Here is an 18,660-nt window from a genome sequence, read left to right on the forward strand (position 1 = left end):
ATTTTCAACAGTGAAATTCATATGCTAAAAAGATGGTGACAGCAAGGTATTAATTTATTCATGTCCTTCATTCAGCTTAGTTTTGTACAGACAGTATCTGTTACAAGAATGAAAAGGAATAAATATATAACATTTAAATCTTTATTTATTGAATGATATGAATGGATGGGTGGGAAGAGGAGAGGGACAGAGGGAAAGGAAGACACAAAGGGAAAAAGGAAAAAGTCAGAACAATCTGAAATGACAGCATGCTTGCTGTAATTATAAATGATGTACTATTATAACATGAGTACCTTTAGCAGCATATAACTGCTCAAATGAAGTCATTCACATAATTTTCAAATATTTGGTGCTAACTTAATCTTTTTTTTTTTTTTTTTTTTTAATATTCGGCATCAGACCATGACATCGGACATTTATCTTTATTACCTAGTGTTCGGTCTTTTGATTTTTCTTTGGAACTAGGGAGACCATAGTAAAGCTTGGGGAAGGATATACCATTTACTATGGAAAAAGTGACTTAAAAATTATTTTTTCAGGATGCCTGGGTGGCTCAGTTGTTGAGCATCTGCCTTTGGCTCAGGGCGTGACCCCAGGGACCTAAGGATTAAGTCCCACATCGGGCTCCCTCCAGGGAGCCTGCTATCCCTGTACCACCCATCTCTGCCTCTCTCTGTGTCTCTCATGAATAAATAAATTAAAAAATATGTTTTTCCTTTGGGGTTTATGGCAGTATAGGAGTAGTCACTAGTCATTGCATAGGGCTTTATTCATGGCAAAGATGGAATATATAGAAGCTGGCAATAATGATTCAAGACCACTAAACTGAGATCCTAAAATCTCCATTCCAGTTCTGATTTGGGGAATAGGAAGGCTATTTACATATAAAATTTTAATAATGAAACTGAGAAAGGAAAATACTGTACCATATCCTCAGATTCATACTCAGAAATAAAATAAATAAATAAAACAAACAAAACATCCTTTTTTCTAACTAGCTTGAAAGTATGAAAACCACTTGGCCCAGGAGGAAAATGAAAGCATGAAGCAGTAAATGAGAAATGCAAATGGTCTCAGAGCCAGCTGGGTAAAAAATAATAAAAGGTATAAAGGTATAATACAGGTATAAGAGGATGCCTTCAATGTCTGAAAACTAGGTTTGTGGATTTTGATTACCAGGATGGACTTTGAGTCACAGCCCTCCCCCACCAGAAGCAATCTGGCAGGTGTAATCCCAAAACACTGAACAATTTCGAGGTCAAGGTACCTCTCATGTGCTTCTGATGACTCCTTTCTATGTAGGGAAACCACTGTGGGAGTTTGAAAATTACAGTACAGGAAAAGTATTAGAAGCTAATTCAAAGATGGTTTCTGGTTTAAGCACACATACAATCTATGTTATGCTATTAACTATATTCTTTATTGTTTCAATTTAATTTTTAAGTCATGTTCAGGTTGAATGTGGTGATTTACTATTACTGGGCTGGTTTGTTTTTTGGTTTTTATGCTGTTGTTTGTGGTCAGGAAGGAGAAAGAAATTTTTAAGTTGAAACACTAGAAAGTCACCATATTAAAATATGTGTGTGCATATATTGTTCTTTTTAGTAGTATTAACACCATCATACAGGTTATGAGTTTGGAAGACTAGAAAAACCTCCTGTCAATATCTCTGCAGGTATTTGCAACCTGGTGTTTATCAAATCTACTCCCAAATTTTATTAGGTCTCATTCCCCCCCTTGAGTCAGTTTAATTTCAACAAATAAATCATTTCTATTTGGCTGTTACATGGGGGCAATTTTTCCATTCTGTAATAGGTCCACTCTAACCAAATATCTAGTCAAATGGTTTCTGGAAACACTTTTAAAGTGATCAGGGATATAGGTAGGAGCCAAACAGAAGGCTGCTAGGTTCTATGTGAGATTTCCACCACAGTATGCTCACATTCTTTATGGTATGCTCTCTTTCTTTCCCTTTCTTTCTTTCTTCTTTCTTCTTCTTTCGTGGGAGAAGGTGAGTGCTTTGCGTCTTTATTTAGTGTATTATGTATGTATTACTTGTTCTTATTACTTCATTTCTGTGTCACTTCCTTCTGTCATTTCTTGCTTTCTTTCTTTTTATTTCTTATTTCTTTCTTTCTTTCTTTCTTTCTTTCTTTCTTTCTTTCTTCTCTCTCTCTCTCTCTCTGTCTCTCTCTCTCTCTTTGAAAAGGCAGAGGGATAAGCAGGCTCCTGATGGGGAGCCTGATGCCAGCATTCAATCCCAGGACCCTGGGATCACACCCTGAACTCAACCACTGAGCCACTCAGGCGCCCCTGCTCACATTCTTCCAAGCTTTAGCCTTTCTGATGAAGGGATTTCAGAAGGTGGCAAAAGTACTTGCTGCAGTGAAAATGGTGCTGGGGGTTTTTAGAACTACAGTTACTTTGATGCAGCTGAAACAAACAAAAATGTACCTAAGAAATGACATTAACCCTAAACATTGAGCCAAGAATCTTAAAAGGTTCTGGGTTGTACACTGAGCTTCTAGTCAGAGAGCTTTGGAGGGAGAAGCCATTTTTTTTTTCAGCTGTCTTCATGCTCAGCCCTGCCAGCTGGGTTAACTCACCCACCATCAGACCTCTCTGGTCTCAGATGCTATTGGAGTCCTGGGTAATCAACACTGACCTTTCCCTTATTCCTCACGGGATCCTAATTATTGGGTCCTCTTTATTCTTCACATCAGCTCTGTGGGCCAGCCTCCCTCCTCTGACGCCATGTCTCCCAATCTTGAAATCTCAGCTTCAGGATCCAGGTGACCCATGTCCTCTCGCTCTTGGCTTTGTCACAGACAGGAATGAGCATTTCCTGTTCCTTTCCTGGTCCTGCAAAACCCAAAGTCTCCTCCAGCTCTGTGGCTGGTAACCAGCCTGTCTACTCAAGACAGGTTTCTAAATCATCTGCTAGTGCTCCTGATGCTGTGTGAAATAAGAAGGTATCAAGGCTCTAAGGTTTTCTTTTGAAGTTAGGATAAAAGGAATGATGAATCTGAACCCAGCCTTTGTAAGCCTGGGTAACATTGCCCCACAGTACCAGGACAGTGTGAGGCATCCTGGAAGTTGCCATGGAGACCACTCTTGTCTTCCATTTGCTTCTGGAAGCACCAATATACTTCAGAACAACAAACAACTTTAAATTTGCCATCCTTCCTAGAAACAGGTTAAATTAGGTGTGGCGTTAATACCAGCTAGCTCTTCACCAAACCTCTTCTGGTTCTTCTTCCTGGACACACAGCTAGATAGCCTTTCCATGATGCTAGTCCTAGCCAGTAAAATGGGGCAGAGGTGACATGTGTCAATGCCTGACCAAGGCTTTGGAGAAGTAGGTGTGCCTCTTTCACACTCTCCCTATCTGCCTGCTGGGTATCAGTGGTGTAGAGGCCGAGCACAAGGAGGAAGCATCAATGGGAGATGAAATTCTCTGAAATTTAAAATGAAAGAACATTGCTCACTGAAAAGGAACACCTACATTGGCCTGTTAAGCAAGCACAAATCTCTATTGTGTTTGAGCCATTATTCCTTTTGGGTTTTATTTGGTACTGCAGCTAGGCCTACACTAACTCCTGCAACCAATATTTTATGTTTTAGAGCACTGAATCATTTGAATGCCAGAATTCTGGGACTTCATCCTGGAAAATACAAGAGGGACTAGTGGAAAGGGAGGTAGAAAGGAAGGAACAATAATGTGAATAACTACAGACATTTACTGCACCTATAACTATGTGCCAAGCCCTGTGTTAAATGTGTTACACATAGTCTCATTAAGTTTCATTTATTCCTCATGCCAACTTTAGGTAATAGTACTATTACTATCCCTATTACTCAAATAGTGAAAACTGAGGCCAGGTTTTGGTCCTCAGGAAGCCATGATTCAAATCTGTTGACTCCATGGCCCAAAGTACTGGACACTTTGCACAATTTTATTTTCACAGTACCTTGTAAAATAGGCTGTCTTATCTCTATTATTTTAAAGATGAAAAAGCTAAGGTTCATGGCTTTATCCAAGCTTACACAACTAGCAAGACTCAGGCCAAAGCTCATTTCTTTCTATCATGCCTTGAATTCAGAATATAGAGGAGAGAGGTCATTTGGATTGAGTTTCCCTCCGTTTCTGGGTCCCTGTCATCTTAGAGGTTAATCCTTTAGCTCTTAGACTATGTGACCACTGTAATCATTGCTATTTACCCGCTTTGGAGATATTGGGATTTCTGCCAGATAATGTTCACCAGATTCCCCCAGCACATCACTGAGGCTATTCTTCACACTGGGTTGGCCTACATATCCGTGAACCCATCCTTTGCCACAGCCTGACTGCAGGGACAGTTCCTTCAGCCAGGGGATCAGTCATGTTCATGCCTAAATGCAGAATGGAAGCCAGTGGCATGGAAGCACACATTTTAATGAATAAAGGAGTAAAAGTAGAGCCCAGTCCACAAATCTACCTCAGAAACTCCTGAAGTCAAGGAGGGCCCTCAGGAATCTTATTTTTATAAATACCTCTTGATCCTCTGAGAAAAAGTACTACAGGAATGTCAGGGCTGATCAGGGCACTGGAACTGACTTCAACAAAGATGGAGAGAAGGAACCCTTTCATCACACCCCTCCTGGCCCCTAGAGGGGCTAGTTGACATAGCAAGTAATCCTTCAAGACCCCACTCCATTTCTTCTCCCTCCTGACTTAACCTGGAGGATTACTGGCATATCTATAGTCCATATTTAGGGGGATGCTCACTGTTCACAGTGGGATAAGATGGTAGCATCACATAACCTCCTGACCTAGTCCATGAACCCGAAGGACCAAGGCCAAAGAGCCATAGTCCATATTCATCCACTTAATCAATAGACATCTGTAGTTGAGAGAAAGCACTGGAGGTCCTGAAGGAACTAGGGCTTCTCTGCAGGGCAGAGCCAGCTGAGTCACAGTGTGAACTACAGAGAAAATGCAGAAAACTGCCATAGTGCCCAAGGGGAGTGAGCCCATTATGCTTTTATGTTTCCCAGGACCAAGGCTGCCACAGCAACAGCCCTGTGTGGTCCCAGAGCTTCAGGAGAGGCAGAAAGAGAGAGTTGCCAGAAAATCACATTCTACCCTATGGAGAATCAGGAGGAGGGGCATGAGTAGGGCAGCACCCACATTCCTTGTAGTCACGTGCATTCATTCTACAGATGGTAGACAGAGTCTTTTCTGATATCTGTCTGATCATGTCATCCTTCTCTGACTTTCAATTGCTCTTGAGATTAAGTCTAACCTCCTTATTGTGGCCTACTATAAACCCAATATATTCCATGTGCCTCTCCTCCATATTCTCTGGAGCTCAGAGTGTAATTATTTTATGGCCTATAAACTCCATGACTAAAATCATGTCTCTTCACCCGCCATTTTATATTGCAATTAGGTTATTTGCCTGACATAGATGGTACTTAACCAGTATTGGTGGTTAGTTGGTTGGTTGGTTGGTTGGTTGGTTGGTTGGCTGATTGATGAGTGACTACCTAAAGACACAATATTCTAGCAACAAAGTTAGGGAGGTGCTGGAACAAACCACTTATGTGATTGTTACCCAAGCGCTTCTTTTTTGCCATGGTTGGGACAGCATGAGAGACAAGGCACAGGTCACACACCAGTATTATAGCAGCAAGGGCTTCCATCAAAGACTTACCAACAGATAAATCAACAGAAGTGTTTTGCTATTTCAAATGGGTTTTAGAAAGATATGGGAAATAGGTCAACAAATGAACATAAGAAATTACATTTCACTCATCACGTAGCCTTAAAATGACTTGGAGGAACACCATAAGCTTGATTTTTCAGTTCCCATCCTTTTACAGTGATAGTACAACCCAGGGTCAAGAAAATGAGGTGGCAGTCCTGAGTAAAATAGGTTTTCCCTGTTCCCAACAGGATGCCAGGTGATCCAGTATGTCTAGAGAGGTTTTATGAGACAGCCAGTGGCCAGGGCTCACTGACAATAGGATCAGACCACAGCCCTCAGTGGAAGAAAAGCTGATCTCATTTCTGCTAGCACTGGATATGTGACAGTTTTAATTTTGGTTCTTTCCCTATCGTGGTAGGCTTCCCAGCAGAGTCTCACTCAAGATAGATTTTGAGTATAGCATACCCTGGAGGGCATAAGAAAGGATGAACAATGAGGAAGGCAGGGCACCAGTCAGAGTTGGTGAGGATTAAGTGCAATCCACAGTGCTGCTTGGGAAATAAGGAAGTATCTCCCAGATAATAAAAAGGAAAATGCTGCATGTGATGTGATGAGTTCTGGGTGTTACATGCAGCTGATGAACTATTGAACACTACATCTGACACTAATGACGTACTATATGTTGGCTAATTGAATTTAATTTTTTTTTAAAGGGGAAAAAATTTAAAAAAGAAAAACGCTGGCACTGAATTTAACACAGTGGCAATAAGGATCTACCAGTGCATTTAGGCTGAGCTCCTGTTGGTGGAAGGACCAGTGGTCTAACATGGGTTCTCTACTTAAGCGAACTCATGCAACGGCATCTATAGAGCGTCACCATTTTTTAACTATAGAATTTTAAGATTAAGGATGAGAGTGATGTTATTTACAAAGAAGCAGGGTTTTGTTGGATTTTCCAGTGCTGGTACATCAGCAACATGGTAACTGTCAGGCCTTCCCTTGGATACTCAGCCCCACAGATGAGCAACTGTTATTTAAAGGACCTGCCGTGGAAGCCTTAGACATTGTGTGATAGATGGAAAGATTTAACACAGATTCAGTGAGTTTTGCTCTTGACTAAGCTCATTTTCTGCACAGGAGTAGGTGGTTTATTTTCAACACAGGATTTTCACAATTATTAACTTACACTCTTACTGTCTTCTACTTAATAAGAAATTCTATTTGAAATTTAGTTTCAAAAAATTTTTGAACATTTCCACTTTTTAAGAGTCAGCATCAATTATCTAGGGGATGAACTACCCAGTTTTGAAGCGCAACCATGGTAAAAACAATAGAAGTTTATTTGGGAGAAAATAGAATGAGAATGAGCCAGTACAAAATAAAAACTAAAAATCAATAAATCAACCTATGAGATGTATAAGAGGAAATTGTTTGAAATTACATGGCAACCTTTAGATGCCAAACTTTGTCTCCTGAGACATGGGGCACCTGGTGGTCCCACCTTGCTGCATAAGCTTATTACTATTGAGACAAACCACAGAATATGAGTAGCTGTGAATTCCAATAACACCAACTCAGGACCTCGAGCCAGAGTTCTCACCCTGGATGCTCAGAAGAATCACCTGGGTGGGGGGTGGGGTGGGGGCGGGGCTTTCAGACTTCAAGTACTACACCAGAGATTCAGATCTAATTCTTCCAGGGGAGGTCATCAGTATTATTCATAAAGTTCCCTGGGCAGTTCAACTATGAGCTAAGACTAGGAAGCCTGGGGCTAAGAGCAGACAATACAGGTGAGGAAGATAAGAGACAGAGACAGACACAGGGAAAGAACACGCAGCTGGGCATAAATTCTCCACTCAGCTCAGAGATTGGCAAGAACAACAAGCCCACCATCACAGTTAAATGTCTCGCCGAGCAATTTATGTAATGTCTAGTGTTCATGACACTAATGTGCTTAGAGCATTTTTACACTTCTGGGTTGTGTCTCTAAGTACTGGAGGTCATTTTAACTGCTAAGCTTAGATTAAATTCATTTCATAACAGTCATGTTTGATATTATCCACAACCTCTTTTCTCATCATTCTGGAGAATTGAGAGGTGACTCAAGCGCAATCACATCCACTTACTTTAATTCCTTGTAATCCGTAGCCAGGGGGTCCAGGAGGGCCAGGCAGGCCTTTCTGCCCAATATCTCCCTGTTGGAAGATGAAGCGAAATTGAAGAGAAGTGTGAGAGGATTCAGGAAGAAATAATGTATTTCTGCTCTTGGCTTCCTTCTAACTAGGGTCTGATCAAGACTAACATCTATGTGCCCATAAAGCTAGATCATAGTTTATATAAAGCAGTGCTTTTCCCCAAATTTTAAGCCTGCAGAACCCTTGGAAAAATCTTATGCATAATCCAAATATAAGTAAAAAGGCAAGGCAGGGCTACTTGGCCTAAGCCGAAGTGTTGGCCTGGTAGCCTTGTCTGCATGGGCTTCTTTAGCTGCTCTACCACCAGCCCCTAGAACACCAGGGGTGTGAAGACCACTCACACATAATTCTGTGTAGCCTCTAATATGTTTCTCCACTTCAGTGTCAAGTGCTATTCACTAGGGTTGCAGTTAAAGTTTCAGTGGATCAGTATTGAATTTTTAAGAAAATAGATAAATGAAGCAAAAAGTACATCATTTCCCAGTATGTGTTTTTTACAACATAAGTTAACCCCATGTTTATTGAGGAAAGACTTCTGCGGTCAAATGAGATTGGAAAGTGTTCTACACCACGGTGTGTGCCTCTCCTTGGAGACCCCTAGAACACACAGGCATACCTTATTTTATTGTTCTTCACTGTTATGTTTCCTAGATACTGCTCGTTTTACAGATTGAAGGTTTATGGCCACCCTGTGTTAGGCGAGGTCATCAGAGCCATTTTTCCAATAGCATTTGCTAACTTCCTGTCTCTGTGTCACATTTTGATAATTCTTACAATATTTCAGGCTTTTTCATTATATTTATTATGTTGATATCTGATCAGTAATCTCTAATGTCACTATCATAATTGTTTTAGGGCACCCTGAACCACACCCGTATAAGACAACAAATGTAATCACAAATGTTGTATGCAATCTGATTGTTCCACCAACTGGGGTGTTTCCCTGTCTCTCACCCTCTCCTCAGGCCTCCCTACTTCCTACAACAATACTGAAATTAGACCAATTTAATAACCCTACAATGGCCTCTAAGTGTTCAAGTGAAATGGAGAGTCACACATCTCTCACTTTAAATTAAGAGCTAGGATCCCTGGGTGGCGCAGCGGTTTGGCGCCTGCCTTTGGCCCAGGGCGCGATCCTGGAGACCCGGGATCGAATCCCACATCAGGCTTCCGGTGCATGGAGCCTGCTTCTCCCTCTGCCTATGTCTCTGCCTCTCTCTTTCTCTCTCTGTGACTATCATAAATAAATAAAAAATTTAAAAAAAAATAAATTAAGAGCTAGAAGTGATTAAACTTAGTGAGGAAGGTATGTCAAAAACCAAGGCAGGGATGCCTGGGTGGCTCAGCAGTTGAGCGTCTGCCTTCAGCTCAGGGCATGATCCCGGGGTCTGGGATAGAGTCCTGCATCAGGCTCCCTGTGAGGAGCCTACTTCTCCCTCTGCCTGTGTCTCTGCCTCTCTCTGTCTCTCATTAATAAATAAATAAAATCTTAAAAAAAAAAAAAAAAAGCCAGGACAGGCCAAAAGCTAGGCCTCTTACACTGAACAGTTAGCCAAGTTGCAAATGCAAAGGAAAAGCTCTCGAGGGAAATTAAAAGTGCCACTTCAGTGAATTGATGAAGCATAAGAAAGCAGAAGAGCCCTACTGCTGAGATGGAGAACATTTTAGTGCTCTGGGTAGCTCAAACCAGCCATAACATTCCCTTAAGCCAAAATCTAATCCAGAGCAAGCCCCTCACTCCCTTTGATCCTATGAAGGCTGAGAGAGGTGAGAAAGCTGCAGAAGCAGGCTTGAAGCCAGCAGGGTTTGGTGCATGGGGAAAGACATCCTCTCTTGTAACATAAAGGTGCATGGTGAAGCAGCAAGTGCTGATGGAGCTGTCAGAAGTTGTCCAGAAGATCTAGCTCAGAGAAAAAAGAAAGTGGCTATGCTAAACAACAGACTTTCAGCATAGATGAAACAACTCCATTTTGTAAGAAGATGCCACCTAGGACTTTCATAGCTGGAGAGGAAAAGTCAACGGCTGGCTTCAAAGCTTCAAAGAACAGGCTGACCCTCTTGTTCTAGGCTAATGGAGCTGAGGACTTTAAGTTGAAGCCAGTGCTCATTTACCATTTCAAAAATCCTGGGGCCCTTAAGAATTATGCCAAATTGACTTGGCTTATGTTCTATAAAGAGAACAACAAAGCCTGGATGATAGCACATCTGTTTATAACATGGTTTACCTAATATTTTAAATCTACTGTTGAGACTTACTGCTCAGAAAAAAAGGATTATTTTCAAAATATTGACAACGCACCCGGTCACCCAGAGCTCTGGGTGGAGAAGGAGGATGAGATTAAGTTGTTCTCATGTCTGTTAACACAGCGTCCATTCTGCAGCCCATGGGTCAAGGCTGGGCTGCCCTAAAGCATTCTTAATTAAGGTATATTCATTGGTTTATTTTAGACATAATGCTATTGCACTCTTAATAGACTAGAAATATAATAGTAACATAAATTTTATATGCACTGGGAAACCAAAAAATTCACTGGACTCTCTTTATTGTGGTATTTATGGTATTGTGGTAGGCTGGAACTGAACCTGCAACACCTCCAAGGTATGCCTGTAGGAATATATTGAGCCTCTAAGAAGTCCCACAATAGAGAAGTCCCCAAATTAACATTTGATGGAGTAAGCTTTGAGAAATGCTGGATTAATGTAAGCTACTGTATAAGTCTTTTTTTCTTTCCACTACAGAAAAAAAGCTTTATTTTTTTTCTAATTGTAAAAGGCACACCTGCTCATTGAAAAAATAAATTAGAAATAATGATGAAAATGAAGAAGAAAAAATAAGCCTCTCTTTCCACCACCCAGTGATAGCAATTACTAACATCTTGGGAGTATCTTTATCCACAGAAAATAATCTAGAAAGTTAAGAAATCATCTATTGACAGAATGAAGCTGATGGACTGAAAAGGATAAACTAAGAATCTTGCTAATTCTGGGATCCTCAGTAAAATCTTTGACTCATAGAGCCTTTCCCTTCCCTCTCTGCTAATGGGGCTCAATTCACTTCTGTGCATTTTGGTCATAAATTTGAATGTGTAACAGGTGCCTCATTGACACCCATTTTCCCTATGAACATGCCTAATACTTCTTTATTTTACTATTTTAACAAATCAGAGAATTATTTGTTGATCACATGAATCAACAATTAAGACAGGGCTTCTCAACCTCTGCACTATTGCCATTTTGAGCTGGATAATTCTTCATGAAGGCAGCTGTCCTGTGTCCTGTAGGATATTTAGCAGCATCCCTGGCCCCTCCCCAGTAGATGCCAGTAGAATTCCTTCCACTGTTGTGACACTCAAAAATGATTCCAGACATCCCCAAATGTCCCCCGGGGTAAACCAGGGGGATAAGATCTCCCTCATTGAAAAGCACTAGATTATAAGGATGAAAGGATGAGGGGCCCCTAGGTGTCTCAGTTGGTTAAGTGTCTGCCTTCGACTCAGGTAGTCCTGAGGTCTCAGGTAGTCCCAGGGTCCTGAGATCAAGCCCCACATGGGGCTCCCTACTCAGTGGGGAGTCTGCTTCTCCCTCTCCCTCTGCTTCTCTTCCCTGTCTGTGCTATCTCTATCATGCATTCTCTTTCTCAAATAAATGAATAAAATCTTTAAAAAAAAATGAAAGGATGAATAATCACCATATTGGAGATGACAAAAGAAAGAGAAATAGAAATGAGAGCAAAGGGAGCAGAGGAAGTTTCTCACACCTTCCATGGGACAATAAATCTAGACCTTGACATAAGGCCCCAACAGAGTAGACTCTACATATAGGACACAATCGATCTATTAGCGGGCATTCTGTTAAAAGGCCAACTGAGGCACCTCTGACCAAAGTAAAAATGTGCTCCTTAATGATGGCACAGCTGCTAAGAGACTAGAAATATTTTGAGCCTTTTGTAACCACTTTCTTAAGAGACACTTTCTAATTTCTACTGGGGAAGCAAAAAAAGTGGCTTTATAAACTTAAATGATCTACTTTACTGAAAGCTACATAATATGAGAAAATGAGGCTTTTCATCAACACTAAAGAAGAAATAAGCCAACACTAAAATAAACATTTGCTATGAAGTTAATGTTCACTTGGCTGGCACAGATGGTACCTGACCTTCACACAGAGCACAGACCTAAAGACTCACCTTTGGCCCTTGGGTTCCTATGCCCCGAGGCCCAGAGGGGCCTGGGGGGCCTCTGACACCAGGCTCTCCCTGAAAAGACACAGTGAATGACAAGTTACTGATTTAAAACAAACAGAAAAACTTTATGTTGTATATTTTATACAAAATGTCATATTTCATATTAAACATATTTTATACAGATTTTCATATATAAAAATATATTTTAGGGCAGCCCGGGTGGCTCAGCAGTTTAGCACTGCCCTCAGTCCAGGGTGTGATCCTGGAGACCCGGGATTGAGTCCCACGTCGGGATCAATGCATGGAGCCTGCTTCTCCCTCTGCCTGTGTCTCTGCCTCTCTCTCTCTGTCTGTGTCACTCATAAATAAATGGGTTAAATCTTTAAAAAAAAAAAATATATATATATATATATATTTTTTTTTTTAAAGCCCAAACCCTTGAATTTGACTAAGATATTAATTGAACCCCCTTCTCCCAAATCACTTTCTTATACTTGACAAAGGGAGTGTTATTCCCCTTTGTTTTCATTTCTTAGTGCCATTTGTGTCATCTTCCAGCCAACTGATACGGGTCCATTCCAAAGCAGTCGGGTCAGTTAACTTTTGACAATCTTAAAAGGTACTTTTTTCAGAACTCCCTTCTCTGGAATTTGGAAAAGTGCTGCCATTGTGAGTGGAGGGAGAAAGAAGAGACAAGAATAAAAGAAACCATTGAAAGAGATAACCCCATTTTGAACTAGTTGCTCTTACTGCTTCATGCAACAAAGCTTATGCTACTTGGAGTTAAGGATGAACTTTGTGATATTTCTGCCCTAAAAGCAGTTGCCGCTGCAGGATAAGCTCTATAAAAGCTTTTCAGATTGCCCAAAGCCTTTTAGAACAGGCAACTAGCCCAGAAAAGTGGTAGGGGCTGATTAGGGTAGGCCAGCCCTTTCATTAGATCTACATGAGATGTGAATGATAGAAAGAAGCAGAGAAAAGAAAATCTCTTCATTAATCACCTTCTGTGTACCCAGAACTATGCTATGCATGTTCACATATCTTACTGGATGCAATTTAGTACTCAAGACAACCCTGTGTTATAGCGATGACTAACTTACCTAACGTCTCTGAACCTCAGTATGTTCATCAGATACATACGAAATCACACTTATATTTCCTGGTGATGACAGGAAGCAAGACAAAGAATGTGTCTCTCTCATAATGTCTAGCTGATACCCAGCTGAGTAGGTACTTGGGAAGTATTAACCCCTCACCTCAGCTGGTTTGGGTTTTTTGTTTTTGTTTTTGCTTTAAGATTGATTGATTGATTTTAGAAAAAGAGAAAGCAGGAATGGGAGGGGCAGAGGGAGAGAGAATCTCAAGCAGATTCCATGCTGAGCACGGGGCCCAACATGGGGTTGGATCCCAGGACCCTCAGAGTATGACCTGAGCCAAAACCAAGAGTGGGACACTCAACCAACTGCCCCAATCCCAGCTGTTTTATTAAAAGGAAACTAAAGTTAGCCTAAAGCATCACAGCTATTGGAAAGCAGGACTAGGAGAACATGGTGAAGGAGGTACCCTCCTAAGTTGCTAGTACAGCCACTTTGGAAAACAGGTTGGCAGTTTATTAAAATGTTCAACATTGGGGCACCTGGATGGCTCAGTGGTTGAGCATCTGCCTTTAGCTTAGGATCTGATTCCAGGGTCCCGGGATCAAGTCCCACATTGGGCTCCCCAAAGGGAGCCTGCTTCTCCCTCTGCATAGGTCTCTGCCTCTCTCTGTGTGTCTCTCATGAGTAAATAAATGAAATCTTTAAAAAAAAAAAAAGTTCAACATCAATTTACTGTATGATCTAGTAATTTCACTCCTGTACCCAAAGGAAATGAAGACATATGTCCACATAAAGACTTAGATATGAATGCTCTTAGCAGAATTATTCATAATATCTAAAAACTAGAAACAACCTAAATGCCCATCAATGATAAATGGATAGACAGAATGTGGTATATTCAGCAATAAAAAGTAACAAACCCGCAGTTACAAGCTACAACACAGATGAACCTCAAAAGCAGTATTCTCAATGAAAGAAGCCAGATCTAAGGGAGCACATATTGTCTGATTCCATTTCTATGAAATGTCCAGAAAAAGCAAATCTACGGAGACAGAAAGTAAATCCATGATTGCCTGGGACCAGGAATAGGAACTAGGATAGGATTAAGTGCAAACTGGCATAAGGGATTATAAAGGGTGAGGGAAGAAAATGTTCTAAAACTGATTTATGGTGAAGCCGTACAATTTTAAATTTCCTTTAAAAATCATTGAAATATATACTTGGAATGAGCGAGTTCTATAATACATTAAATATGCCTCAATAAAATTATAAAAGGAAAAACCAGAAAGAAACCAAAGCCAGACTTTGAAGCTAAATCTCCCAAGCTCGTTGCCCTAGGTCCTGTTTCATCTATGTTCTGTTAGGAGCTAAATAGCTTATAGATTGCAACAGTGCAAAAATCATGGATTATAAGAAATGATGAAATTATTTAGCAAAAACAGTTCATCCTTATTTAACTTGACTTTCCACTTTTAAATCCTAAAATACTTCTAGAGAAAACAAGGCCTTAAAAGAAAAGGAAAAGATTTAAACATTTTATTACTGACTTGATTCTTTTAATCCCTGTTTTCATAATTACCGTTTTCCTTGTGCTTACAGGCCACTTTTATGATTCTGGTCTCCTGTCTCCATCTCTTTCACATAGTACATGGTTCCTTTTGAGACCACAGGTACTAATTATCTAACACCTCTCCTCCTTCTGATTCCCAGCTTTGAGTGACCCCATGTTTCTCCCAGCTTAAATAATCACTCCTATCATCAAGAGCTCCAAGTAGAGAACACAGCTTGTCCTGTACCACATGCATTTCTGTTGTCTCTCCTTTCTTGAGTATCTGATATACCTTTAGAGGGAGTATCTGTAAGTTCACGGGGGAAGGGTCTCCAGCTATACCTGACTGATTCACACACTTGCTGCATTTTGACACCTTCCAGCAAAGCAGAACCAAGATAAACAGTTCAATACATTTTACCCAGAAGCATTGAATGTTTTTATCAAAAATAATTATCTCTTTGCCTGGTTACTTTGAACCCCACCCCAGATACAATGGTTCCCTCTCTTGTGTTTCTATTCACCTCTGCCCTTCTGTGGTGAGGTTGGAAGCACAGGGCTGCAACCCTGTGTGGTGCAATGGGGAGTACACAGGCCACCCAGAAAGCATGCTGCTAAGAAAAATAGAACCTATATGTGAGCAAGTCTCTAAATCTGACAACCAGAGGGTGTAGAAACATGTTAACATCATAAGATTAGCATCTACAGGACCCTCAAAGACAAGGAAAGCTCAAGGAAAAAACAAAGGATGACTAACCTTTGATAAAAAGAGATTTAAGAACCATCTCAATCGAAAGCAACGTGTGGATGTCATCTGGATCCCAATTCAGACAAACTAACTGTAACAAATTTGTAAGACAAGCTGGTCAGTTCGAACCCTAGATATTTGATGACACTAAGGATTATTCATGTTTTCGAAGTTTGCTAATGATATCTCAGTTATGTTTTTATAAAGAGCCTTTATATTTGAGAGACAAATGCTAAACCTTTCTATGGGAGATGTCCGGGATTTGCTGTGGAGTAATGCAGTGGAACAGGGGGAAGAGGAGAATGGAACAAGATTGGCCACATACTGAAAATTGTTGAAGTGTGACAGGTAAATGGGAGTTCATTTTACTAGCCTTTCTACTTCTATCTATGCTTAATAATTTTCATAATACAATGTTCTTATTTTTTTAAGATCCACAAACAATATCCAATAAAAATCTCACCAATAAAAGTGAGGAAAGGTTACCATGATGTTCACCATTAATAAGGAGAAGAATACAAGATTTTAAAGATAGAAAGACGGACAAAGGATTAAAGCACACAGGTGGATTCAGTATCATTAGAACTTACATGTCTTTCATGCATTCTTGGTATGTCTCAAAAGTTACATGTCTTTTAAAAACTAAGAATATGGAGACAAGGTAGAAGATTTTTTTTATTGAGTAATATTTCTGTTAAGAAGGAATTCAATACAGTTCAATTCATGATATTTTTTAATGATAATTTTAGTTAAAACTTCCTTCTCAATTAGTGTTAATCATACTAATACACACACACACACACACACACACACACAGAGAGACACCAGATGGGAAAGCAAATGGGAAAAACAGTTGAAATAAGTTGTGAGTGTACTTTAGGCTAGCCTTGTCCATGCTCATTATTGCTACTCATTCCCTCTCTTACTCAGTTTCCCTAACTCTCATCATGTAGAAGAGTCTGAAGGCTGAGTGCAGACCTTGTAGACATCGTATTGCCCTTTCTATTCTTGAACCATGGCCAATGAACTTTAATGGCATGATGCCCACATCATCTGTGGTGCAACAGTGTTTACCTCAAATAAACTCTCCATTCTTATCCATATAATTGTTGACATATAGCTCTGTTTTATCTATCCAAACAATTTTTGGTAATCTTTTCCCCTAGGTAAATATAATCTGACATATGCACTTATTTATCTGGGAGACACTAAACCAGTCTTAGCTTAACATATTCTGCAGATGTTACCGTTGGTCTATAACATAGTATTAGGGTTGTTCCTCGGTGTTTCTGTACCATACTTTTTAATAGATGGGAATATCAGGCACTTAATGAGCTATGTGAATCCACAGAGACAGTGTCTCTCTACTATGGTGCAGTCTTAAAAATGTATTATGTCTTATGTTCCACGGGCCATGTGCCCATAGAAGGCCACAACACCCACAACACCGAGTGGATACAAGAGGACCATGGTCCAGACTCACTTCACCACTTGACAGCACCCAGTCTGCCACAATGCAGCACCAGTGGTACCTAAGAAGTGCATTTACCATGACATTTTCAGACGTGTAGTTTGATTGTCAGGGATGACACGACAATCACAAATAAAAGGAATTCCGACAGGCACTTGCACAGCTGGACTTAGCTTCCCAGGCAGGCTCTGAGAGTTGTTGGAGCCTGCAGAGGGAGCCCTTGCATTAGGAGATAATAAACAGCCCTGACAGCAAATTCTAGAGTTGCCATTTTTTTTTTTACTATATCCATCAATTTCATAAGACCACATAGCCTAAGTCCTACCTCTACCCTCCACAAAATGAACAAACAAACAAACAAGCAAAACTGTTTAGATTGCCCAGAGTTTCCTTTTGGCCCACAAAAGGAATTCTAGACTTGAGATACTCCTTTCATTTTCACAGGAAATGGCACCTTTAGAACAAACTACCAGCAGTACTTGTATATGTGAATTTAACAAATGATTCCCTGAAGGTTTTTACCTAGACCATAACCTTGCAGTGGTTGATTTCAACCCCTTTAAAATCATGCATAATCTTATGATGGTCCCAGTCATCATTCATTGATTAATATCACAAATTTAATTTTTTAAAAGATAGGAAAAGAAACCAAACACACTATCCCATTCATTCTTTTTTCTCATTGGTAAACCTTTGCTTTGGTTAATATTAAAATTATAATTAATAATAAAATAAACAATTAAGACTTATTAAATTTATTATATGGCAGGTACTTTTCATTCCTTGTCTTATCCTATCCTAGCAACATCAATTTACTTCATTTTATATGTAAGGCAACTAAGACTTCCAGATAGGATACATGATTTTTTTAAAACCATGTAGCCAGCAGCAATTCACACCCAGGTCTGACTCCAGAGTGCATCTACCATCCTGGTGTTGGCTGGAGCTAGATGCAAAATGCTAATGTATCCAGAGACTTTCTTCCAGCTACCATCTGATGCAAAGACCAGGTCTCTGTGGCTGTGAAAGTCCACTTCCTACATTCAATCACACTCTCAAGGATGCTCAAGAAAGAATCCTCATGACAAGATCCCTATGAGGCCCTTGCCACTAGCATAGTGCCCAGCTGTCTCAGGCTGGCCTCTCCATTTCTCTGTCATTGTCATGCTCAGTTTTGTGGTTTACTCCAATGTTTTATTTAGTCTCATCCCAGATCTTCTACCTATACCAATTCTTATGTTCTCTGTGTATCCATACTGCAATATACTTGATTTGGCAGAGTAACACCATCACGTGCCGTGATGACTACTACTACTTTAGACATTATTCCATTAACTTCTCACAATAAACCTTATGTTCTCTGTGTATCCATACTGCAATATACTTGATTTGGCAGAGTAATACCATCACATGCCGTGATGACTACTACTACTTTAGACATTATTCCATTAACTTCTCACAATAACCCTATGAGGTGGGTATCATTGTTCCACACCACAGATGAGGAGGCTAAGTCCCAGGGAGAGTCAGTAACTTGCTGAGGTCACACAGCTAGGAAGTAACAGAGGTCCAAGTGGAGCAGTGAAAAGGAAACAATCCAGTATACCTTTTGTGTTTTATGAGATTTAAGTATAGTGTTTGAGAAGATAGTGCTCTTAAAGACAAACAAAGCAGCCCAATTGGACTGTCTCCCTCCACCCCCACCACACATGAAGACAAGGCTCTAA

General features: G+C 40.3%; 1 protein-coding gene and 1 long non-coding RNA gene across 4 annotated transcripts in view; one reads left to right on the forward strand and one right to left on the reverse strand.

Annotated features, from left to right (window-relative positions):
- Positions 1 to 18,660, forward strand: part of LOC119866411 — a 171,297-nt gene that overhangs the window by 73,518 nt on the left and 79,119 nt on the right. The gene's annotated exons all lie outside the window — the stretch shown is intronic.
- Positions 1 to 18,660, reverse strand: part of COL28A1 (collagen type XXVIII alpha 1 chain) — a 162,129-nt gene that overhangs the window by 49,052 nt on the left and 94,417 nt on the right. For both annotated transcript variants that reach the window (XM_038556895.1, XM_038556896.1), the window contains 2 exons: positions 12,072 to 12,140; positions 7,817 to 7,885 (listed from right to left, as the gene is read on the reverse strand). In XM_038556895.1, coding sequence (XP_038412823.1) covers positions 7,817 to 7,885; positions 12,072 to 12,140 — 138 coding nt within the window. The remainder of the gene's footprint in view (positions 1 to 7,816; positions 7,886 to 12,071; positions 12,141 to 18,660) is intronic.

Source organism: Canis lupus, chromosome 14, assembly GCF_011100685.1.
Source record: "Canis lupus familiaris isolate Mischka breed German Shepherd chromosome 14, alternate assembly UU_Cfam_GSD_1.0, whole genome shotgun sequence".
NCBI classification, from domain to species: domain Eukaryota; kingdom Metazoa; phylum Chordata; class Mammalia; order Carnivora; family Canidae; genus Canis; species Canis lupus.